General features: G+C 42.3%; 1 protein-coding gene across 1 annotated transcript in view; it reads left to right on the forward strand.

Annotated features, from left to right (window-relative positions):
- MEIS1 (Meis homeobox 1) overlaps window positions 1-24,914 on the forward strand; it is a 107,047-nt gene that overhangs the window by 36,492 nt on the left and 45,641 nt on the right. Inside the window, exon 8 of the mRNA XM_017736522.1 lies at window positions 18,742-18,887. Within this exon, the coding sequence (XP_017592011.1) occupies window positions 18,742-18,887 (146 nt within the window). The remainder of the gene's footprint in view (window positions 1-18,741; window positions 18,888-24,914) is intronic.

Consider the following 24,914-nt stretch of genomic DNA (forward strand, 5'->3'; position numbering starts at 1 on the left):
GAATTATCTTTATATATTTTTTATATATATATATATATAACTTATTTATATATTATAAATATTACTCTATTTGTTTATATATTTTATTTTTTTCCTCGAGTGTTTAAAATCTCACACAGATTTTGCAGTCAGGTTTTTGCAGTTGCTCTTTGATGAAGTGTAATGTGAAAGTGTGGGAAAGAAGAAACAGCATATAAATAAATAAAGGTACAGTGGGGACAGCCTTTTCAACTACTGGTCCCTTAGTCCTTGTTTTTCCTGGGGCTGATTTTGTGCCATGGGTGAGAGATGGCCCTTGCAACCCTGTTACTGTGTATTGTCTCCAAGTTTTAAGTACATCTTTTGCAGAAGGACAGGAGAAGACCTGCTAGGAGACACCACTTATGTTGTTGGAAAAGACCTAATGGTGGCAGACATACTCTAACTTATTCTTAAATCTTCCCCAGTGCTCTGAATAGCAATGTCACATGGATACATGCTAAATATATTCTGGAGTCTGTAGTGCCCCGATGGACCTCGAAGAAGGCATATCTTAGCTTTCTCTGGTCAGCAAGTGAAGGTCATGGAAGCAAGGCTTGTAGGATGGAGAATCTTTTGTTGGTCTCATTGCTGTGCCAAGAGAATCTCCTCCCTTTCTCCCTCCCTGGCACAGCACTGAGGGAGAAACCCCACAGTGGAATTCCTGCTTGGGGCCCTGGATTATAGCACATGCACTGTGTTGACTGCCTTCCTAAAGCAGGGAAAAGAGGGAATGAGGTCAGCACTAACGGCTCGAAGTAGAGTGTCATTTAAAATGGGGTTAAAGTTTCAGGGCACTGTAATGTCAGTGTAGCAGCCTCTTGCTAAAGAGCAGGGGATAAGATGCAAGCAAATTGCAGCAAGGGGGAAAGAGACAACAAAGTGGAGTTGAAACGTTGTGTTCATGCTGTACTTCCCCTCCCTTCCCCACTTAGTAAAACATCTGTTTATCCTCTCCTGTCCCCTCATCCTGCCTGTGGCAATGAGAATGCCCCAGGAGAGGCTTTTGTGCAGGATCCTGCCCGTTTTCTTTTTTTGGTATCTGTCTACAATAAGCCCATGCAAATTCTGCATGAGGTCAGCTGTGTAAAAGCAAGAATAGTGGAGATGTTAATTCAGTATAACTACTGGACAGACTTGGTATGGTTGTGCATTGTAGTTCTGTGACGGGCTGTGGGAAAGCAGAGGGATGTTCTATCGGTGAGCAGGCTGAGCCACAAAATCTTTGAATGTCAGTCTATAAATATTTATTGTTTGTGTGTGTGTTTGTTCATATGTGTGCTTGGATGTGACTACTTCCCACTGCTACACATTTTTATTCTGTCAATCTGGCAAGAAAGGTGGTAAAACAACCACCCTTGTGAAGCACAGGGCATTTCTAGAACCTTTTAGAACCTTTCAGATTTCCTTTACAAGGAGCATTGTGCTAAGTTCCTTGGTGTTACAGCTGCAAGAAACAAATTAGGAAGCAGTGCTGACATTAGTGTCTCACCAAATATTTAATCCAGCTAAAAAACTGCTGAGGTAGCCATAATTTACCAGGTTGAAGAGCAGAGAGGGCTGGCATAGCCACCTCACCAAGAAATGTAAAGCAGTGACTTAGTTTAATTTAATCCAAAGGATGTTGGTGACTTGGTTGAATTTAATCCTAATAAAGTAACCAGCTAGCAGTCTGCCGGAGGAGCATGTTAGTCATGACATGGGTATGTCAGCTCTTCACCACCATTAATTATATTGCATCACTGAAAAGCAGAATATGCATATTATGCAATTTTACAGCATGGCTTTCCATACATAATGTGTTAATATAAATTAGAATTGCTTCATACAGATGAAGTTCTTTGTGTTACCAATATACAAATTTTATTTACAGTTGCAGTTGGTGTATGTGAAATGACAGTATTCAACTTAAAAGTGCCTCTTGAGTTGATAAATGCCAACTTGATACTAAACACATTAATACTCGGTTAAAATTAGCAATCAATTTACTTGGATATTGGAGGTTAGCCAGGGATGGATCTGAAGTTGTATTAGGTATATCGTACTGGTCTGAATACATCATATGCCGTTGCAAAAGCATTGTGCTAATTTTAGCTTACAAAGAGGATGAAGATAAACTGCCTGCTGCTAGTTTACCATATGCTATCCTGGTGATAATATTCAAGTTGAAAATATTCTGCAGAGAGTCTTATTGTTTCAATAAAAGAAAAGTGGAACAGAGTTAAGCAAATTTCTGCTCTGTAAATGTATACAAAATAATGAAATAAAACAAATCTCAAATGCTGGTAGATAAGATCTGTGAAATTTGTTTGGGGTTTATTGGCTTTCATGGGAGTCAACAATTTGTTTTAGTATATATTTGATCCAATTGTATCCATTTCTTGCATGTAAATCTTAAAATCAATCTAAATAAAAATCGAACTTTGTTCTGGTAGGCAAAAATATAGTCTGAGTTGCTCCTAACTAGTTAAGCCTCCCATCCTTCAAGTTTGGTACAGGAATAAAGCCACTGCTGAGCTGATTTTTCATGAGCTTTTCCCTTTGCTTTGTTTATTTAAAAACACAAAACATATTCCGGTTTCCATATGGGGAGGATTTGCTTCTGTAAGTTCACTGAGGAGCATTTGCCTTCTCCATATGTACCTGTAGCCAGGAGAGGGGTGTGTGGGGAGGGGTGCCCAGACCCCCAGGGTTGCAGGGGCTGGGGGGAAGCTTTGCATTAGCAAGTGGTGAAAAGCTTGACCTTCGAGTGACCTGGGTCAAGCAAACCCCCTGCCGAAGTGTCCCATTTGGACATGGATACCTGTAGGGTGAGGGAAAAGATAAAGGAAGAGGGAGGAAGATAAAGTAATCCCATTGACTTGGGAACTTCTCAGATATTACAAGTGAGGGAACATCAGGAATAATAAAAGAGCAGCAATATTTGTCTGCCCCCTGTATCTGTGTAATGTCATTTCCAAAGGGCTGGAGTAGATAATAGCAAATGTGCTTTCAAGTATCAGTTCAATCTCTTGAAGTGATGGGGAAGACTGGATGCTCTGATCTGGCAGGTACTGGAGAGTGTAATACAATCCTCATCACTGCAGAGAGAATTGTATAAATGGACAGAGATCCGCTGATTACATCTTTTGCTAAAGTGTTAAGTAAAAGATCTGGCTGTAAGAGATGGCGAGTCTACTATTGTCTGGTCTTCTGACTTGTTTTTATTGGGGTTTTCACAGGAACAAATACCAATTACCAAAATAAAAGCAAGCGGTGTGGCCAGTCTGTATCATGGTAGGACACATGCTCTTGAGTCAGTGTGGGCAGGAAGCTTGGCAGGTCTGTCCCCCACCATTGCCATTGCATCTTTATCTCTCTGCTTCATTGTTTGCCACGGAGTGCTTGAAATTCCAGTTTCCAAGTAAAAACTTCCTGTTTCTTGCATTTGCATTCAGTTTGGTAAGACATAAATTTAGTTATCTATCAAGGAGGGCTTTCTTTTTTTTCCTCTCTCAAGTAAGGCAAAATAGGAAGAAGAAATTAATTATGATTTGGTGATAAGAGGTAGAATTTTGCATTTTCCCAGATTCTCTGTGGCAGGAAGCATGAGGTTGTATTCTTGTGATAAGGTGATGGATGGGAGCTAAATTCAGCCTTTCCATCCTAAGTAATTTTAGAAGGAGCCCTGAAGTCCAGATCTTGCTTAGAAACAGAGATGGGTATATTCAGTCTTCATTAGCCATAGTTTCCTTGCTACAGCATTGCTGCTTGTAAGTTTTTACTGTTTTGTGCAGTATTCAAAGCTAATAGTGCACATATTCTTGTAGTCATCTCAATCCTGAATTTCCCTCTGGAGAGTTTCTTTCTCTCCATTGCCTGTGAAAGGACTCAGGGAGGACTTATCACCTCGCTCAGATGCTTAGCTTGGCAGTCTGACTTAAATGCTTAGAGTGAGGAGGGATGAATCTGTGCTAAAACTTGGCATTCCTTTACGAAGGAAATGTCTGCTCTGTGTGGAGAAGCAGAATAAAGTGTCTTGTAGTGCTGAAGATTGGAGGAGTGGGCTCAAGCATTGTATGTGTTGGTGAGGCTGTGTCCTCTGCAGCTCCTGAGCACAGTGGCCTGAGCATCTCATGACACTTGTTACATTTGCAGACTTGCATAGGTAATTGAAGTGTTCAAAAATTTTGGCATTCATTAAAAAAAAAACATTTATACACTTTTTTTTTTTTTAATATTATTTGTGGGGAGTTAGTGTCTGTATTCCCATGCCTGGCTGTCAAGAAGCCAGGATTCCAGTTTTCCCTAACGTCAAGAGGTTGCTTGCTTTATTAGTGCATAGGTGGTTTTGGTTGAAGGTTCTCATGTGACTCTGGGAGCTGAGGACTTGAATATAAAACATGATGAATGGGGCTTCTGAAACTGTAGCAGTGCTTTGCTCAACCTCCAAGTAAACATCATTGAGGTCTTGCATGTGATGAGAGGCTCCATGAGGGAAGCCTTGAAGCAAAATCTGTTGCTGAGCTGAGGTGGTAGGAATGGCCATATTTAGCTTTGTTGTGCTGTTTGGGTACAGGGTCCTTTGGCAGCTGGCACTGCATCTGTCAGAACTTCTCTCTACTTTTAAATATAAAATCGTAGTTTAACCTACTTCTACTCCAAACTAACAAGATGTAAATTGGTACATTTAAGTGTACTAACATGCATTCAAAATGGCTCATTTTTCTACTTCATTTTTGTAGTCATATTTGTAGCAATCCTGACTAGCACATGAGGTGGAGAGGTAAGGGGTTAATAATTTTTATGTAGAATATTGAACTCTTATTTCCATTTTGAAGTTCACTTTGGATGCTGTCCTGAAAAATATCTCTGAATTATGCAGTGTCCCCACTGTGCCCCAGAAACGTGAAATTTGGGGCTTGCTTCCTTGGGAGGCTGCGAGTAAAAAGACTAAGGACGTTTGCAGGCGTGGAGGAAGGGTGGGTTACTGGCAGCAGCAGTGTGGGCTTTCATTCAGCACCTTGTCAGCGTGCCTTATCTGGGATCTTGGGGGATGGCTCTCCAGAGTAAACCCAGGGAAGGGAGCTGAACAAGGTGTTTTCCAGGATTGTCCTGGCAGAGGCTTTCTTGTGAACCGTTCTGCTTGCTCTGCAAGAGTCATAACCAGCACAGATACTTGCAGTGCCTCAGAAAGTCGGGCTTTCCAGCATGTTTGTTGACTGCTCTGAGACTTTGACCCCCTTCTTTACAGCTCATGTAATCTTTGGATGTGTACAGCACCTGCCATCTTGAGCCTCTCCTTTCATGCTTTTCAGTGAGGTTCATGTGCAACTTTGAATACGCAGGAAGTCTCCTGGGCTGGTAAGGGGTGAGCATAAAGGATAGCTTCCCCATGATCTTACAGGCAATTGCCCTCTCCAGGTCAATATTTCCTTGTTCAGGTCACTGCTGAGGTCATATTCATTGCAAATACGGTGCTTATGTCAAAGTATTTTCCATAGAAACTATTAAGTACAGGCAAGAATGCTTTTCAGCTGAACTTTGAATTTCAACCCATGATTATAGACGAAAATCTGTCTCCTCATCTGCCTCAGCCACAAATTGCAGGTGCAGCTGGTCAGGCATTTAAAATGACAAAATTCAGAGTTGCTTTGCATAGAAACCAGCATCATGATTAGCAATGGTTCAGAGGCTGACATTGTTGGCAACTGCTCAGATGATTCGCAGGTATTTCTGAAAGCCTTTTCCAGTCTCAAGAGAATCACCTGTTTTGGCATCAGTGAGTATTGTTCCAGAACTGTGATGGAAGAGAGTGCAGATCCGTGACTAGAGACTTGCTTTTCTGTCTGACAAGCCTTGATCACCTAGTCTTAAGGCTGAGACACTTGCCTGCTGGTCCTAAGATATCAGCCATACAGCAAAAGCTGTGTATGGAGTAAGAAAGCAGCTAACACACAGTTGGAAAATTGTGTTTGCTCAACATGCAATGAGTTTATTAGAAGAGACTCATTCAGAGTGGAAGTGGAAAACAGTCTTTACTAGGATTTATTTGACTGCTCCAGGATAATTTAAATACAGGTTTTCAAGTATTTTCTTTCCTTTTTACACACATCTAAACACATCTCTAATATATATATATTACAAAGCTGTCCTGACCTTCATCAAAATAGTCTGCGAATGTTTTGCCTACCTTTATCAAATTGCAGTATGAAAGAACCATTCTGATTCATATTTTTAAGGGATGTTTTTCTGACCTCAAAAACTGATACTTCCTTAGCCTGTGCCAGAAAGCCCTTTCTGTGGTTGTAGTCCCCATTTTTTCAGCAATTAAGACTCAGGTGGCATCAGAATAACAACTGGTTTTAATAACCACTTTAGCCACCTCCGTTATGGGGAGGAAGCATGCAGAGCTTCTGCAGAGCCTCAGAGCTCTGTGGTATGACCTCAAGTGACCAGACACAAAAAGCAGTGCAACTCTTGAACGGAAAGGTCTGCATCATCCAAACTGTGCTGACTCTTGTCCAAGAACACACTGTTTACCTGTTCCTTCCAAACTGGTCAATTTTCTGCAAGGCTGAGATGTGGGTGTTGGGGGATTTTTTGCTTATCTCAGTGCAGCTTGGCAGGTTTTCACAGAGATGCTCTTCACTAGCTTGTAGATGTATGTTGAGGATCGTGTTTTCTGTTTTGGTGATTGAAACTGAACAGTCCCACTGTTGACCTAAATTTACCACCTCTTTCGTATCTGAAAGCATTTGTATATTCATCGGCAAATGTGCAGGCTGACCACTCCAATCAAAAGCAACAAATCTTACCAGTTAACTCCAAAATGCATCTTGCTGAAGGCTATGACTGAAAACACATCGCCATGAGCATGAAGCAGCCAAGCCTCTGTCTGGCCCTTGAGATGTGTACCCAGACCTTAATGAAGGGTGGGGTTTTCCTTATTCCAATAAATAGATTTTGTTTGGAAAGGTGAGAGGCAGAAAGAGAGAATGTATTTTCACAGTCCTAAATAAAAGGCTATTTATGCCTAATACATTGGCAGAATTATTCCAGAGTAATTCATCCACAAGAAAATACGATCCTTGTGTCACTGCCAAGGTCAGAGAGACCTATGGTGATCTGCAGAGTAAGTTCAGGTCACCCAAGTTAAATCTGCCCAGGGGCTGACTTAGCTCACGCACCACATTTTTTCCGAGATTAATAAAAGCAAACATCTTCTATAGATGAAGGCAGGGCTAAAACTGTGGTCAGCTCTCTCCCTGGAGCCAAGGTCTCCTGCTTTTCCGTTCTCCCTTCCAGGTTGCTCCTTTCATTTCCTTTCCATTCTTCTCTTTTCCTGGCATTTACAGGATGCTTAGAAAAGTCTGTCTTTTCCTTTATGAGGCAACCGATGCCTATAAAACCTTCCTTGATATCTGCATGGACAGGAAGGACATGGGGACATTGCTGGTGTTTGACCCGGTGCAGCGTTGGCTTCTGCGTGTGTGTGGTGTGTCCCTGGACATCACACATCCTGAAAGTTGAAGTGAAAAGATGGGGTACACACACAGCAGAAATATATTCCTTGTTAGCCTCAGCTGAGAGTACCATCTGAACAGGGTATTTGGCAGTTACAAAGGTGAAGCTGGTGATTTCGTAGTCACTGCAAGGCTGCCTCAGGAGGAGACACATGGGGTGGTGAGCTGGGCAGGTGAGAGTCCTCTTCCATCACTGGTGGGTGGAAGGGGTGAGGCAAAGTCCTCAGCCCTTTCAACGAGGATGCGGTTGTTTCATAGGATGTGGTTGTTTCATCAGAAAAGCGAGATTATTCTTCCTGGTGGTGTATACCTGCCGTGGGGAAGCTGGTGCCTGTGGTTCCAGCCTGCTAGAACCTGAGGTTTTCTTTAGCTTCCTTGGTTACTCGTTCATGTCATTTAAAATACATCAAATTACTGAAAGAAGTCAGTTTTTGCTTTCTACGCATTTCTACTGCTGTTGCTCTTAGTGATAATGACAAATGCTGTGAGTAGAAAAAGAAACCAGAAATAATTTTGGCTTGCTTTTTGAAGGATGTATACATTTTATTTATTTTTTTCTTAAGACATGGATGGCTTTTTGCTATGACCCAGCTTTGCTTTGAGATTTCTGTGGGATTTTGGTTAAACACTCTTACAGAGTCAAAGAGAGATGAGCTGGAAATGGCTGAGTTAACTCCTTCCCATCCTTCATCTCTCTCGCAGTTGGAACTTTGATGCCATGAGATGTAGTGACATAAATAATAATCAGATTCTGGAGTGCACCGAAATTTGTCCCTTTCCTCCTCTCAGTTTGCCTATTCGAGGTAATTCTAGGCAGGTAATAGCTAGGAATATGTATTCATGGAAGATGAAAGAGGTAAAAATAAGGTGAATATGCACCTGTAGGTGATATTCAGGGGAAGTTTTTAAGTGTCCAGCATTAATTTGACTTTTCTTTCATCTTCATTGTGTGTTTTGGACTCTGACATCTGTTTGTTCCTGGATGATTTGCATTTGGTTTTGTTTTTTGTTTGTTTTAATTTGGAAAAAACCCACACCTTAAACTGTAACTGCACTGTAAATCAAACATCAAAACACCAGAAGCTGTGATAGAAAGTCGTAGGAAGCCAAAAACATAGCAGTAGCATGAATACATTAATTTGGAGCCTCAGGGGACGCGCCGACGTACTAGGACTAAAGGGCCTGAAAGGACTGTCACTGCCTGCATGGCCCTAGGCAGGGACCATCAGGGCACCTCAGGATGTGAGCCTGGTGGCCAGTGGCTAACCACAAGGAGCAGGGTCAAGACCACCTCCCCATCACTGTTATTTCTCTGAAGGGCTCTCCGAGCCCTCTGAATTTTCAGGCTTTGCTGTTGGGGCTGGGTTTGCAACAGCCACCTGGATGCACAGAGGTTGTACCCTGACCTGTCCCTCAGTGCCACCCCACCTCCCCATACCTAAGGAATATTTGGGGGGAAAGTATTTGCAGCAGCAGAAGAGTAAATGACCATCAAGCATGGTGGTCATTGCTTGATCCCTCTCATCCTGTAGAGCCACAGAATCTGGGCAGAGCAGAGAGCAGCAGGAGCTGTGTGAGTGGCAGCAGTGTGCCTGTTTACTGGCCATCAGAACCAATGTCACCGTGCCTTCACTCTAAAGCCCGACTTTAGGATTGTTTTTTCCTGTTATGCCTTTCTGAAGTGCCACCTCATCAGAGCAGATTTACCTTTTGTGCTGGGAGAGGAACAGTTGAGTGGAAGAAAATTTTATGTGAGCTTGGCTCTGTGAAATTTATTCCTTTTGGCTCCTCACCCCCTTCCTGAGGAGCAGCCTCCCACTCTTGTCACAGATACTCTAGAGCAACCACCTTTTGCTGGAGGAGCAAGGGCAGTGGAGTTAGGATGCTGAATAGCAAGGAGCAGTGGGAAAAACATTAATTCTGTGTACGCCCTTCCCTTGAAAGGTCTGACAGAGGAATGCATATTTTATATTTCAGGTGTTTTTCCTGAGTTGATTACATGCATGGTAACATAAGGTTTTGTCTTTGGGGAGCAAAGCAGGCTGCTTCTGAGTGTCCCAGACAGTGCTAGGACAGGATGAGGGGAGGAAATTCATGGTGTTGTCCGAATGCCATCCATTCAGTTTATGATTGCGAATGTTTCTTATACTTCCTTAGAAAACAGGAGTATAATTGTTTTGGATCCAACTCTTGCCTTGTTCATATGAAGCCCAGGCACTGCAAGATTAGCAAGTCCCTCACGTTCTGAGCCTCTCTGCCCAGTAGTTTAGGCCAGCAGGCAGGTGGACCTCAAAGACAGCTTGTCAAGTGGTTCTTCTGGGTGGCCATGGCCAACCCTCTTTCTCTGCGCTCCTTTCCGTAGGGGTCATGCAGTGGGAATTACCAGGTTGCTTCACAAAGGTTTTTGGATTAATACTCGGTAGCAAATCAAAATTATCTTCCTCTTGCTTTAAGTAAGAGGAAATAATGAATTTGTGTCATGAGTTTAAAGCCAGATGTTTTTTCACAAGCTGCCCAGTCAGGGAGGTTCAGTGGCTGTGATGGATCTTTATAAGGCTGTATGACATGATGGTTGGTTTTTAACAGTGGCAGTGAGGATGTTGTTACTGTCAAAAGAGAAGAGGTAGATGAGATGGGGGCATTTTATTCTCATTGCTTTTAGATGTGCCTTTTGCAGTTGCAAAGTGATGATATATGTCACTGTATGTGGGGAAATAGAGTATGTGATGCAGCCATGGCATGAAAAGTGAAGTTCAGTGTTAGTTTTCTTTCATTCGTGTCTCAATTTTTATTGTCAGATGATGTAGCTGATGGACTAGGGACAGGGAAAATTTTTTGGCTTTGATGCTACTTTGAAGTGGATGGCAGTAGAAGAAAATACATTGTGTATCCACAAGAACTTTTTTACTTGACACAAACCACATGGCAACTTTCAGTGGGAAATATCTCGTGCGGGTTTGGTAGGTCATGAATCCTGACTTGCCTGAGCTGCAGCTAGACTAACTCTCTCCTGTTCATTATGGCTGGATAACTCTGGTGGCATAGGGGATCCAGCTCTGCAAAAGAGGGTTTGGGGCAAACAGTATCTGAACTATAGTTCCTGCAGTGCAAACTGCAGCTTGGGCCAGCACTGATTAGTCTTGAATTGGCCCAAAGTAAAATGCTTTCATTCGGTTCAACAATCCCAAGTATTTTGGTTTGTCTTGCCCAACTTTTTCTTTTTTTTTTTTTTTAAACTATTTTCAATAGAATAACCTCATTTTGAATTATTTGGACAGTGTTAAGGTTCTGGCACATATTTTCTATTGTAAAATGGAAATCTACAGCATCTTCTCCTCTGGAGCAGGCATGTAGGCAGGGCCCAAGACAATTTAGCCATGTTTAGGGAAGGAAGCCTACTTAAATGCTCCACATAATAAATTGTTTCTACAGATAATGCGTCCCTTAGTTTATACGTAGTATGCTTCTGATCTTTGCTTTGAGCCCCTTAGAGCTGCTTGTGCTCAGTCCAAGAGTCAAGTGTCTTAGGAGATGGATAAACACAAAGATAGAGCCAGTTGTTAAGGAGCTATAGAGATTTACAGAAGTTGACCTCATGGCCATTTGGGGCATTAGTTGGGCATATTTCCCCTATGGCAGAGCAGTCCTGTGCTCCTGCTGCTTCTTGTGCTCCGGCTTTACAAGGAAGTAAGTCTGATGGAATCCAGTGGTGGGCTTGCCTGTGTCTCAGTCATATGTAGTTGACGTTCCATGGAGAATGCAACTGGTGGGACTGGCTCTCCTGATGAGGTTGGAGAGAGTGGGTTTCATAAAAAAGACCTGTATTTGAACAAAAGAGAGGATGACTGAAATACAAGAAATTGTAGCGTCATCATGGTGGCTTTTAGGTTAGGGGAAAAAAACCCCAACAACTTTTTAAGCTTTTTACCATTCTTAGTTAAAGCAGGATGTTTTTCTGTTTAACCAGATACTTTTCTGTAGGGTATTTGCCTCCAACTGCACAAAGTAAACTTTTGTTGCTGGCAGCAGAAAGTTGTTTGCTTCCCGTACAATGAACTGCTTTCTTTTTAGTATTTCATTCAGTGATGCACAGCGCCAGGAATATCACACAACATACCCCTAATAGTGTAGTTTTCTGAACCTCATTAAGAAGTGCTACCTGGTGGAAGAGAAGAGGTTTCCTTCATTTCAGCTATAAAAAGCTTCCAAAGAAAAGAAAATGATTAAAATCTGGGGGTTTTCCCCCACTATTCATCAATGCTGTTTCTACTCTTTGCATAGACAGCTGATTTTCTAGTTGCTTGCCTAAAGGGAATTGAAGTCAAAAAAAGATGGTTGGGTTACTAGAAAAAGGTGCTGCTGTCTCTGAAGAGCAAAAGTATAATGATTCAAGAAAAAACTTGGAAAGTTTCTGAAATGCCAGGGTGTAATTTATACTTGTCCAGGTTATGCTAGCTATGAATATTTGTGTAGGATATTTTTGCAACTGTGTCCTTTAGTATCTTGTAAATATGGATACTATCTGTGACTGACAACTTCCCACTGTTTATGTCGTGGTCTGAATCCTTGGATGAAACATGTACTACATCTCCTTAAGAGATGTGTGCACACCCAGACACGTGGTATTTGTTCCTTGCTAATGCTCATTTTCAACCTTGTTGTTCCTCATTAACTTTTTATTAAGTATATTTGAGAAGGCTTTCTCCTTAAGGAATATGAAAAAAAAAGGTCCCTCATCAACACCGCTTTTCAAATTTGCAAGCAGAGCTACATCATCATTGTAAATTATTTTTGGGGTGTTCTGTAGGCCATTCAGTGTACAGAGATGATTGCCATTGACCTCAGGAGCTCCAGGAGTGGGTGCTTCCTCACATCTGACTAACCATGGATCCAAAATAATAGAAAATGCTTTTCCCAATGAAGAAACTGCATGGTTATTTTATGTTTTCTGAAGTAGCTTTTTGCTGGTAGTCCCATTCTCAGTTTGTGTGCCTTACTTAGGCTTTGGCAGATTGAGAGCCACTAACATTGGGTTAATGTTACATATGCAATAGATGCATATGTATTTAAATTTTAAAATAATGTGTTTTGGGGAAATCTTCCAAACTGAATGGCCTTTTAATGTTAAAACTTCTATTTCTCCTCAATGGATAGGTACAGCTTGGTTTAGCAGCTGGGCACACACCCACAGACTCTGTCAGTGCCTTCCAGCTCTCTCCTGGCATACCTGAGCACTGAGCCCCTGTGCTGCTCAGCTTGCCTCCTTAACCACCTTGCTCTAAGGAGGAATGATACTTTCTGAGTAGTGAACTTGTCCTTCAGTATTTGTGGACACGAATAATAGCTGCACTGACTCACGTCAGAGTCATTTGGGTGTGACTTTTGCTCACCACATTCCTGGGCCAAGTTGGAGCTGGTTGTGTCAGAAACAAATTGAAAAATATATACATATAAAGAAATTTCCACATTCTTTGATTGCCCAAGACCATTCAAAGCTGGTGGTCTGAAATGATGATCCTTGTTCTACTTCCTGTGAACAGTAGATTGTAGCAGATTCCCTCTCTTGCTTCACAGAAAAGCTTGTTGCATCTGTGGACCTGCTTTTTGAGAATTCATAATTTTGCACCTTACAGGGAAATTTCACACATAAGCCTGGCTTTGTTCCACAAAAAGTCGTTATGGTGGACATGTGGGTATCCAGCAAACTGGAGTTTTGTTTCTCTAAGGGATAACATAGGTAAAGCTGTGGAAATTACAGTAGTTACTCTAAATTGGCATATGACACAATTTTGCCACTTAAAAATTCTCTAGTATATTATGTTGCTTAAAGCTAATGAATCTTCCTTTCCAGCTACCTGGAAAGGTTACTAAAGATATTTTGGTTCTTGGAGTAGTTAAAAGAGAAAGGAACCAACAGAGCTGTGGATGGACAGTGAACAGTTAAATATTTGGCTTAGGCAATTTAGGATTTCTCATGGTAGCAGAAGCAGGAATTTGAGGAACTTGTATCTAAATGCTTGTAAAAAAATTATGATAGAATTAATAAAAAAAAGACACTACTGATAAGACCATGAACTTTGGGCCATCATGTTAGGTGTTTCCGTTAACAGCACTGAACACATTATAAATCTAGTACAGAAGTCAACAGTTTTTGTCCAAACACAGTGTATATTTAAGTTATATTAGCTCATGAAATACAAAAGTAAATGCAAACTGTGAAGTTCTTCTAGGAGGTAGAAACTGTTTTTAACAGGAGACATTTGGACACATACAAATAAGTTGAACACAAGGAGCTTTTAGTCAGTCCACTTAAAAGTTGCTCCAGGCCTTTCCTAGGGCTTCTTCTAGGTGCACATCTTTCACATTTTCTCCTGTGAACTCCTTAAAGCAGTGGATTTAGATGCCTATCTAGAACTGGACTGTATAAGCTGGAAGCGTTAATCATACTGTTTGGTGTACCTCCGCAAAGCTGGTGCGCTCCTCTTACCCCCTCCCAGAAAATGGAACAGTAGACCCCAAAAGCTCTCTCAGATCTCCTGCCAGAAGTGTGGGAACCAGCCTTTTTAGAATAGTCTGGTTTTCTTTGATATAAAAAAATACTTGTACTCCAGATGCAGACTTGATAGTAGGACAGGGCTACGTGGAGTGAGAAGTAACCTGTTACGTCTGGTAAAGGTACTTTTAGTAAAGCTGTATTTGGAACTTTGATACTGAGTTTTCTGGCCACTTAAAATCATTTGAGGATGTTTATCTAAAGAGCTCCATGCAGAAGCATGGATTTTGTAGTCAAGCAAAGGGCCGGAGTTTTTAGGACATCTGAATTCCCAGCCTCTCACAAAACTCCACGACTTGGGATTGGGAATATTTATGTCATATCTGGGCAGCCTCGATGGTTGAGGTGTGAGAGTGGATTTGGGAGCTGGAGTGGCTGAAAGTTGCCCAGCTGTGCCACACTGCCAGACTTTCCAGCGTCGCAGGGTGATGACATTTAATTTTGGTTTGGTGTGGGAGTGAGGGAGACTTTGAATCACCAGTAAACTCCTGCCATGACCATGGCTGCTGAAGACGAGTGCCTGTGCCAAGTTGCTCTCCAGAAGCACCTATTTTGTCAACAAAGGTTTATAACATATCACCCGGGACAAAGAGAGCATTACCCACTCGACGGGCTGCTGTAAAATCACTTGCCCTTTGCTGCTTCTGCCTCTGATTTTTTGGGGGAGTGGGAGGGGAAGGGAAGTTGTAAGAGGCGATGACAGCGGAGAGGGGGACGCAGTGAGAGGAGCCCCTGCTGGCATGGCCAGTCTGAGCCATTCAGCAGGGCTGAATACGATAAATGCTGCTTTATCCTTTCTTGAAAGGAACAAGATAGCACAGCCTAAATGCCTGGGTGTGCTTAAATAGGCGACTCTGGGATGCTGGAGTTGAGGGCGTTTGAAATCGGAGCTCCCCAACAGCCAGGGAGCTGCCACAGGTCACCTGCCTCGCTCCATGGGGACTGGCCCAGGTCTGGCAAGAAATCGTCCACGGACGAATTGTAGTACAAATTCCTTTCTTTGCTGGTTGGCCTCTTTCACTAGACCATGGCCTATAAAAAATTGTGTAAAAACAATTCTTAAATATTATTTGAAAGGGCAAACGGCTACGCTGAAAGGTTTGACAGTTTGACATATAGTGCCTGGTTCTGCTCGCCAGGGAATGGGCGTGTGGAGTCCGGGCTCTCCTCCTGCTCCTTACAGGCTCCGCGTTTGTTTTTTTTTTATATAGCGTCTAGTTGCTGTGCAGAGTTGCTGTGCTCCCAGCAATTTGACAGGCAACGAGTCTGCTTCAGTGATCTTAAATCCTTTTAGACTAATTTTCGAGTGAGTAGAAAAACAGCTAGCACCTTCGGATCCAGCACTCAAAACCAGGGAATCAGGTATTGCCAATTAAAGTGCCATTTCCAACCATCATATCAAGACAGATTACTTGCAATTCCTCTGATAATGTCATGCCATGCCTAAAGAGAAAGAGAGATGGAGTTTCTCCATGGACAAAGGATCTGCATGGACCAAACTGATCGGCGAGCGGGGCAGAGGGAGCATGATGGGGATCATGCACACACCCATGCATATGTGCAGCATAAAGGCGAACAGTGCGCTCGCTTTGACCCCAAATAGCCATGGGCCATTCTGAAGAGCCTGTGGCCCCCCAGTCACTGGCCTACTAGTTAATTGCCACACGGACTTCGTGACACATGGGCAGATAATATGACATTTTCGGTTTCTGTCACTAGCAAACGCCACGGCGTTGCTTGCACTAGTTGCTAAGAAGCTGTCAGAAACCATTAGCAGCTGGCTAAAGTTGCCCTATGGCATTTCCTCATGGCATCAGCAAAACAAGCATAAATCACCCAGTGGAGCCTCCCGCTATACTAATGAGGCTGTAAGCTTGTTTATGGACTAGCATCATTTCTATGATTATTTCCACCTTTTCAGTTCGCCTTCATTTGGCGGCAGGAGAAGTCAACTTCAGGAACAGAGTTGCCACCGACATTTTACAAATGCAGTTCGTAGCTGCTACCGTGTGGCTGGTCAGTGGTGCTTCAAGTTTAGTGATCTTTAAAAGGAGGAAAAGAGGGGGAAAAAAAGAAAGGGAAGGGGGAATCTCTGGGGACCTCACAGAGGTGAGTGTATCGAGTTGCAAAGTAGATGGAAATGCTAAAATCCACAATTGACCATTTAGACTTCTCTCTGTGGTTTCAGTCTTTACGGGATCAATTTTCCATTTAAAAAAGTGGAAGAGGTTAAACAATTTACAGAAGTCTACTGAAGCATTTGCTCCGAGGATAGCCGGGCGCTTTCTTATCCTCTCCCTGCTTTTCACTTTCTCTAACTTGTGTCGGTCGAGGCCAGGGTTTATTGTTTTAGGCTTTTCTGAACATACACCAGTATTTACACTGGATTGAAAGCATTTGCTTCCAATGAAAATCTTGTCTTAGATTACAGCCCAGCAGTGTAATTTCCCTCCCAGATGGGAGTAAAGTAGCAGTATTTGCCTAAAAACAGTAGGAAGAACAAACTGTGCATTAAGCCAAGGCTGTTTTTGGCTTGAGCTAATGATGTAACAGAAACCTTTTATTTGGGATAGGTCACTGCCCAGGATTGAAGGAGGTGATCTGGCTTGCGCTTGAAAGGTTTCTCCATTGTATCTACATAAGTCTTCACTTAAAAAATCCTGTTCCTAATGCTTCTGCTTTCATACAGCAGAAATAAACAGGAAAGGTTCTGGGGAGTGTTATAGGTGGAATGCAGAAAGCTTTTCCTCCCCTAATGGAGGATATAATTCAGGTGCCCTGGAGGCATGCTTTCAGGAATTCTCTTGCCCGAGGTAATGGGAAGCTAAGGCTGCTTGAAGGCCTTGATTATCTATTGATGCACAAAGCTGGAAAAAAAGTCATCTCCCTTGGATTATAGTAGATATTTCCATAAATTATCAATGAGTCCTCCTCCCGTCAGGCATGAGGCAATGCCTGCTAAATTAATCTGAAGGGGGTTTGAAATGAGTATATTTTTTAAAAAATGGGGTGGGGGGAGAGGGTGGGTGGACGATGGCAGGGAGGTGGTGAAAGGCAGTGTCATTAGGTTAGAAGCTTTTCATTTTTAATCAATGAATGCGTAATACTTTTCTTTTCCTTGTTTGCCTCTCGCAGACAGAAAGTAGATTAGCCCGTGGAATTTTAAATGCTGTTGAGTTGTTTCCTTTGCTCATGTTTCTTTTATGAATTATTATTTTATATGGTGAATTGCTTCTCTGTATAAAAGCCCTTTTTTACATACTGGGCTTTCAAAGAATTCATTGGATATCTAATTTCTTCATAAAAATCTTGTGTTTGTCTGTAACTATCCAAGGTTACAGTTTCATTAAAGACACAGGCCAAGTCATAAGGACAATTACAAATTTGCCACGGTCAGTAACATGCTAAGAATATAGCACTAATAATAGCTCTATTTTTTTGTGCTGAAAGCTGTTTAACAAATCATAATTATGACAGTCTGCATCCCTTTTTTAAAATATATTTTATTTTTGTCCCTAATGGAGATAGTTTGTATTCAGCTGAAGTGAGATTACTTTCTTCATCATTCTTGCCCGGGGGTGTAAAAAACACTTGCCTAATAACATTACAACTCCATGTTGCTACAAATACAGTGTCCTTGGAAGGCAGGATATGTTTTTCAGTCCACATGCAGTCAGTGCAAAGACTTACTTGCTCTGTGGGCTTGTTTATAAACTGTTTTCAGTGTTTGCAACACAAACTCCATGCAAACTGCTAGGCACTGCAACTTTTGTTTTCCTTTGGCTGCTAACTCATCAGCCCAGACCCAAGCTGGCTGCTACACAGTGGCATCCTTCCGTAGACATGTTGTTAATGTGATGAGAACTGTCTGAGGCCTTCTCTGCATTAGGAAATTCATTCTGGATCAGTGCTTGTTTCACAGAAGCAGACACCTATTACATATATGGCACACTGGCACAAAGCAGGGTATTAATTCCTAATGGTGTATGTCAAATTGGTGCCTACTTATCCCACTCTGAATTTCTTTTGGCTGGGGCTGGGAAGAGGGGAGCCAGTTAGCTACCCACCTCCCATCAAAGAATCAGGGGGAGTCAAATATCTGTAAAAGACTTAACATAAGCAATGCCTCAATCATCTGGTTTTTTTCTGAATTTGTTGCGAGAATATGATGTTGCAAGAGAGCTGCATTCACCCCATTTTTCACACCCCAGGGTGGGACGAGGCACCCAGCTTCACACACGTCATGATCCCCATCCCAGAACACCACTGATATTTTCCTAATTGTCAGCTCAGCCAAAGTAGCTGATTGGGATGAATCTTTGGGAAGTGACCTAGTGTGAAGAAGAGCCAGCATTTCCACCTTTGCAAGCTGGATGCTTGCAAATTTTTTTTATAATTTGTAAGCACTTTTTTTTCTGGGTTACAATGTCAGAGATGGCCACACTGTCCTTCAAGAAAAACCAGAATGGGGCCAACGCATTTCTGAGCCCCTCCCTCTCCCCATGTCTCTCCCCCCCTTCCCCCATCCCCTCAACCCCTGGTGAATTACAGTGTTAAAGAATTTATACCTCATTTAAATATTCATGCAGTTTATACCCAAAGCCAGGCTTCGGCTGAAGTATATAAAGGTAGCATAAGTCAAAATTTGATTCACTATATTTACAGGTGACGGCTTGGACAACAGTGTAGCTTCCCCCAGCACAGGTGATGATGATGATCCAGATAAGGACAAAAAGCGACATAAAAAGCGTGGCATCTTTCCCAAAGTAGCCACAAATATCATGAGGGCATGGCTGTTCCAGCATCTAACAGTAAGTGAACTCTAGATCACATATGCAAAATAAAACATGGATAATGTCATAGTTGTAGTAGTCATAGAAAGCAAAAAATACGTATGATGTTGCTGCCAGGCAGTAGAGGAACTTTTCCGAGCAGAGTTGTTGTTGTTGCCTCATTTGCTAGATGCCAGGGGAAGAGCATAGAGCGTATATTTTTATGGTATGGGGGTTTTTTGTGTGTGTGTTGTTTTTAGATTTGTTTGTTTGTCTGAGATGTAGTTATTAACAGGACATCACTGCCAAATGTGATTTTTACTTAAAGCTCATATTAATATAACCTTGCAGACCTGTCCTGCTTTGCAGCTCCCCTCAGCTGATGTGGGAATCTCTGCTTTGGAGCACAGAGCAGCATTTGGCCCCTGGTTCTGTGCTCCAGAGAACTGCAGAAAACAATTGGGGAGATTAAAAAACAAAGCCAAAAGCAAACAAAGACCTTATTCAGATGTTTGTCAGAGATCATCAGAAGCTTCATGATGAAAGGTCTGAATGTATCTGGTTTAATAGAAAAGTATAATTTTTTTCTTTGAGACGTTCTCATTCCCAGAGTGTAAGTTACCCCTGTATTTAATGTTAGGAAGTGGTGGGGGTATGTGCAGTTATTTCTATTACCACAGCTACCTGTATGGGGTTTTTTTACTCCTGGGATTAGAAATCAAAGCTCTGGACAGGTGTGTGGGGTTAAGCTGGATGCTGGAGCTGCTTTCAAGGCTTTATATTATGTACCACACCTTCTACCATTCGCATTTAGAAAAGCGTTTCTAATGCCATTCTCCTTCTTCTTCAAATTGTAGTGATCTGACACTGTGTTTTTATCCACTGTGAGGATCTGGGCTTTGAGCCCCAGTTTTTTGTCTCAGCCTTTCTGTGCCAGGAGGATAAGGGTCAGGCAAGGGTTGCTGGGGTATCTGCAGGTGGTAGTGAAGAAGGGCTCTTGCCTAACCCCAGTAGCTGACTCTCTCCTCTGCCTGTAGTTAGGGTCAGGATGAAACTAGAAGCTGGCCAGCTTGCCCAGCCCTGGTGGGAGCTCTGCCAAGGGTGTACTTGTAAAGTGGAGGAAGTGCTCATGCACATCACCCCTCCATCCCCTGCTGAGCCAAGAAACCAGATATCTGCCATGACTCTTGTCAGCACAGAGATCAGGCAGGGAATCCTGTCCTGTGCGGTCCTGGGTTGCTATGAATGAGCATTCGTGTTGGAGCCCTACTCCTCGGAGGCCAGAGAGGGCCTCAGATATCTCCAAATTAATCTCTCTCTGGCAGACTCCATGTCAGCCATGGCCTAGTTTTTCCAGGTCTGTAGCCCTGTCTGGTGTGTTCAGTGCCATTGCTTCCAAAGGCTGAGGTCCCTTTGGTGTTGATGGCTCCCCATTTGTAGGTCCTCACCCGAGAGGAGTTGACACCTGGCATCTCTCTGCAGGTAGATGTGAGGTTAAGGACATCCACCCTAAAAACAGTCCATGGATGCTGTGCCAGCAGCAGTGCTCACACCAGCCTGATGCAGCTGGCTTAGGTTCAGGAATGAGGGGAGGCCCTGGAAGCACTGCAGTCAGGACAACGCACACTAGGGAACACTGAACAACTGCACATCAGTTCCTGTAGTTTGCAGTGAGGAATTGCAAATTAAGTAGTATAAATATTTTTTTCCTGAAAGTGGCCTGTTGCTGTGTTTGTGCTAGTAAATAAAGCATCACCCAAACCTGAGCACAGGAACACAAAGGTCAATCCTGGCAAACTGTTTGAGCAGTCTTCAGCATGCTCTTAGCCTGGACCGGGTACCCCCGCTCCAAAGGCCTTCCTGAGAATGTGGCAGAAGGCTACAGGGTGTCTCTAAAAAGCCCTTGTGGTGGGAGCCACCCTGTGTAGAGCATTTAATTACATGAGCTTGATCTGATCCTGTAGCTAATTTCATGCCTAGTCTCAGGACCAGAGAACAGACCAAACAGACCCCCTCACTGTTTCACCTGGGTTAGGTGCAGGGTTTTAGTGGCTTTTCACTCTTCTCCTGTGTGGTAGTAGTGTTCAAAAGAGGAGAGTGCCTGATGAGCTTGCTGCAGGGCTCCTAGCAGTCTCTAGGAGACAACATCTGGACATCTGCTTGTAAGGTCGTCTCTTCTTCTGGAAGACTCAAATACAGAAAGAACTATTCCCCACAGGACCTATGCAATGCTGCATTTTCTACCTTGTAGCACTGAGCTAAAGCTTGTTTTAAAAATCCACCATCCCCTGTGCAGATCCAGCCCAGCCACGTGAAGCATGCAGTTTTATTGCAGGGCAGCTTTTTCCTCTCCTGGCAGCATGGTAGATCCAGACTTATCTGATCAATTCAGTAAAACAGAATTGGTTTATCCAGTCCAACCTTCTCCAGGCAGGACCTTGAGACTCTAGGTGGGACCTTGGACAGTTTCCTCAAATTAAAACATGTCTGAAGAACACTGTAGGCTCTTCCAAGCACTAGAGCAACAGAGCATGTTTACAGGCTGCTTGAGGTGCTGTCCTGGCTCCAAAAAAAAACCCAAAACAAACCCAGGCCCAAATAATGGCTGCAGTCAGAGCTGAGGTGTAGTGGGGAGAAAGACTGAAGGAATCAAAACTCCAGTTCATTTTTGAGGGCATCTGGGCTAAATGACTGCTCTGATAACACTGCACAGTGGTATGGTGGTGTCCCCACCTGATGTCCTTGCTGCAGGAGGGAGATCATCATGAGGAAACTAGAGATCCCACACAGTTTATTTATTTATTTATTCATTCATTCATTCATTCATCTACCCATTTATTTATCAGTGGATTTGGTCTTTTGTAGGGTGAACACAAGGTCCTTCCTAAAGTGGGAGGTGAGGAAAGACAGGGAGGTGGTTCTGTTCAGGAAGGGAGTATGTCACGACCGGTGATACCTCCCTTTTGCCTCAGTGCTTTACTTGCCTTCCCTTTGCCACCTGAAAAATGGCAGGGAGGAAGTGAGCAGAAGTTAAGTGCAAAATCCAGCATCCCCTTGACCATTGGTGCTTCCTAATTAGTTAGTTGGGAGCCCTCCTTTTCAAAAGCAAGTTTTTTTCAGAATTGTAATATTAATACACATCAGTGGCATGCAATTAAGTAAAATAGACAGTAATTGCTGTATTTGTCATACTAATGATTTTTGGTTGGAAAGACCTAAAATACAACCTTTCAAAAGTGTATAGGGTGGGTTAATTCCTTCTATGCAGTTATTCCATCTCCAAGAGCATTAAGTCTTCTTCTGTGTACTGACTTCATTTCCGAAGGTTTGTCCCCTAGTTCTCATTTTGCGCTTAAGAGGAAATTCATTTTTTTCTCTCCGGATGCTGAAGTGTTTGGGCAGTAGTTCCCACTCAGTGTCAGGCTCCAGCCCCCCCCAGTATTTTGACTGATGTGCAGAACTGAGTTGACATATGCCCAAAGGGTAGGCAAGCGCTGTCCTCTGCAGATGCAGGCAGTGTGCTCTGAAGCTTTTCAGGGGATAAATCAGGGGATAAATTCGTCCTCCTCTTGGAATAATAACAACAAAAACAATCAGCTGAAACCATTGCGTAAGTGCTGACCAGACTCACACTTAGGACTTTGCAGGATATTTTTTTAACTCTTTGCTGTTCTGATTTAATTTTGATTAAACATCTGGGTTGGAAGAGCTGCTCAGGTGGGCTGTTAGTTGGGCAAAATGTAGTTGTGGAGCTTGTTGAAATTTTTCTTGGTAGCTTATGACACCATATGGCAAATTTGGAGGTTTATGAAATCTGTTTTTAGGATTTTGCTATAAATTTGGGATGGAAGCTTTTACTATCTGGATTAAAAGAAAAAAAAAGAATAATTATTTGGTGAAGAAGTATTAAAGTTGAGTCAAAACTGAGAAGAGGCTTGTGGAGTGGCATCAGATAAGCATCAAATGCCATGGCAGGGGCTGGAGGAGGGACTGGGGCAAACCAGTTCTGTGCTGGCCCTTCACTTCAGAAAGTCACCCTAAGGATAATTTCCCAGGGTGTGTTGCAGCCCAGCAATGTTTTGCAGGCCTTTCAGACTTCTTAAAAATTTTTTAAAAATTTTTTCTTGGATCACTTAACATTCAGGGTTCATCTCTCCCCCTGAATTTTTCAAGCATATCTCCTCACTGTAATGTATATCCCTCAGCCAGGATTGTGAAATAAGGGAAAAGCTTGGGGGAAGGGGAGGGGAATTAGAAAATAATCTTGCTTACAGTTAAATCTGTGTAAATTTAAAATTAAAAAATTAATTTAGTTTCTGCTTCAGCCCATCCTAGGCTTTTGTCCCAGCAATGGTATTATTGGTATAAATTCGTATTTGGAATTGGTATAAATTCCTTTTTGTTCAAAACTAGAAGAAGGGAGTTTGTGGGGTGTCATTCCAAGTGTTTTTTTCACTCTTTGTGAATACTCTGCATCCTTTAAATCCAGCTTAATTTAAAATGTTGGGATTCAAACCTCATTTTGGGGATTATACAATGTAATTGGTTTGTTATATGATGAGTATTTGATGATCTTCACGTTCATCATCTAATCAAGCAAAAAAAGCCATAAAATTATAATCCCAAAAGATGTTTAATAACAATTTAAACTATTGAAGGCTTTATTTAAGCACATTAGGGGATTATAAACTACTCTCTTTTAATGGTGCCAAGAGGTAGATTCAAGGACTTCAAACACCTTTTAAAAAACAAATTGCCATGATTTAAAAAAAAAAATGAATGGGCTGAGGGTTTCTTTCATATAAATCCCATAATTTAATCATTATTTTTAACTGCTTTTAAAACAATTTCCTTAAGAGGTTAAATCTTACTGAAAGGGGAGACTGAGCAGAAAGTAAAAGACATGGCTGAAAGATGTTGACTTTAAAATGAAAGGATTTTTTCTATTATATATCTGGATTTTTAACCTTTGTTGATTACTTGATGCCATGATATGAAACAAGAAAATTTAAAATAAGCAACATGCAATCTGTTTATTAAAACTGTTACTTGTAAAAGAATTTATTGGAAGCAGATATTTTGAATCTAGTGAGAAAAATAGTCTCAATCGCTTCAAGGATGCTATTGTGATAGAAAACTTACGCTATTTAATTCAATAAGTTTTCTTTTTATATTAGTATCTTACTGGCTAGCAACTTTTTAATGTTCAAACAAGTGTATTTCATGTCTTTTCTCATCCCTTCATAGTTATGAGATTTTGCCTTGGGAGAAGCATGGCGTTAATTTGGCTGCCTGCCCCTACTCCCATGTGGGATGCTTGTCTGGTTTTGGAAAGGAGTATAGTGAGAGGGTAGATGGGTACAAAACTAGGGTACTGAAAACATGGAAAGGGAAAAATACTTGGCTAAACCAAGTTTTCTTTGTTCTCCTCTTGAAAGATTTGGAAGCATTAAAACAAAATAACGCCCCTTCCCCCCTCCCCCCAAAAAAGTGCAACTTACAATGAATCTCCATCCTGCACCAACTGATACTTGCTCTGCAAAATGCCAGAGGGCTCCTGGAGCTCATCTGCGTAACAGGGGTCAGATTTCCATATATTGGACTTGGAATGGCTGGGGGTGTCCCCCCACTTTATCCCAAATATGCAAGTCTCCTCTTTCACTTGATTTTATTGTGGATGAAGCTGTAAAAAGCTTTCTTCCACATCTGCAAGACTTCTCAGTGCCAGCTGTCCCAAATTCCTGGGAAAAGCCAGGCTTTTTAGCTTGCCTTGAGTCGCTCATGCACCGCCATCCCCTTGACTGGGAAGGTGGGAGCCAGGGCTCCTCCTGCTCCTGGCAGCCGAAAGATCTGTCAGAACATCCAGCAAAAGCATCTAACACAGGTTGGTGCCAAGTAACCCACAAGGAGAGTCCTCAGCTCCCTTCTGCTGGGGGAGGTGCTGTGGCAGTCAACTCCGATGGCAGAAAATGGGAAATGTTATTATGGGAGAGGATAGTTGTTCTGGGACTCTTCCAAATTGAGTTGAGAGCTCCAGAAAGGAGGGCAAAGAGTATTTAGGTAACT

This window comes from Corvus brachyrhynchos, unplaced genomic scaffold, assembly GCF_000691975.1.
Source record: "Corvus brachyrhynchos isolate BGI_N302 unplaced genomic scaffold, ASM69197v1 scaffold416, whole genome shotgun sequence".
Lineage (NCBI taxonomy): Eukaryota > Metazoa > Chordata > Aves > Passeriformes > Corvidae > Corvus > Corvus brachyrhynchos.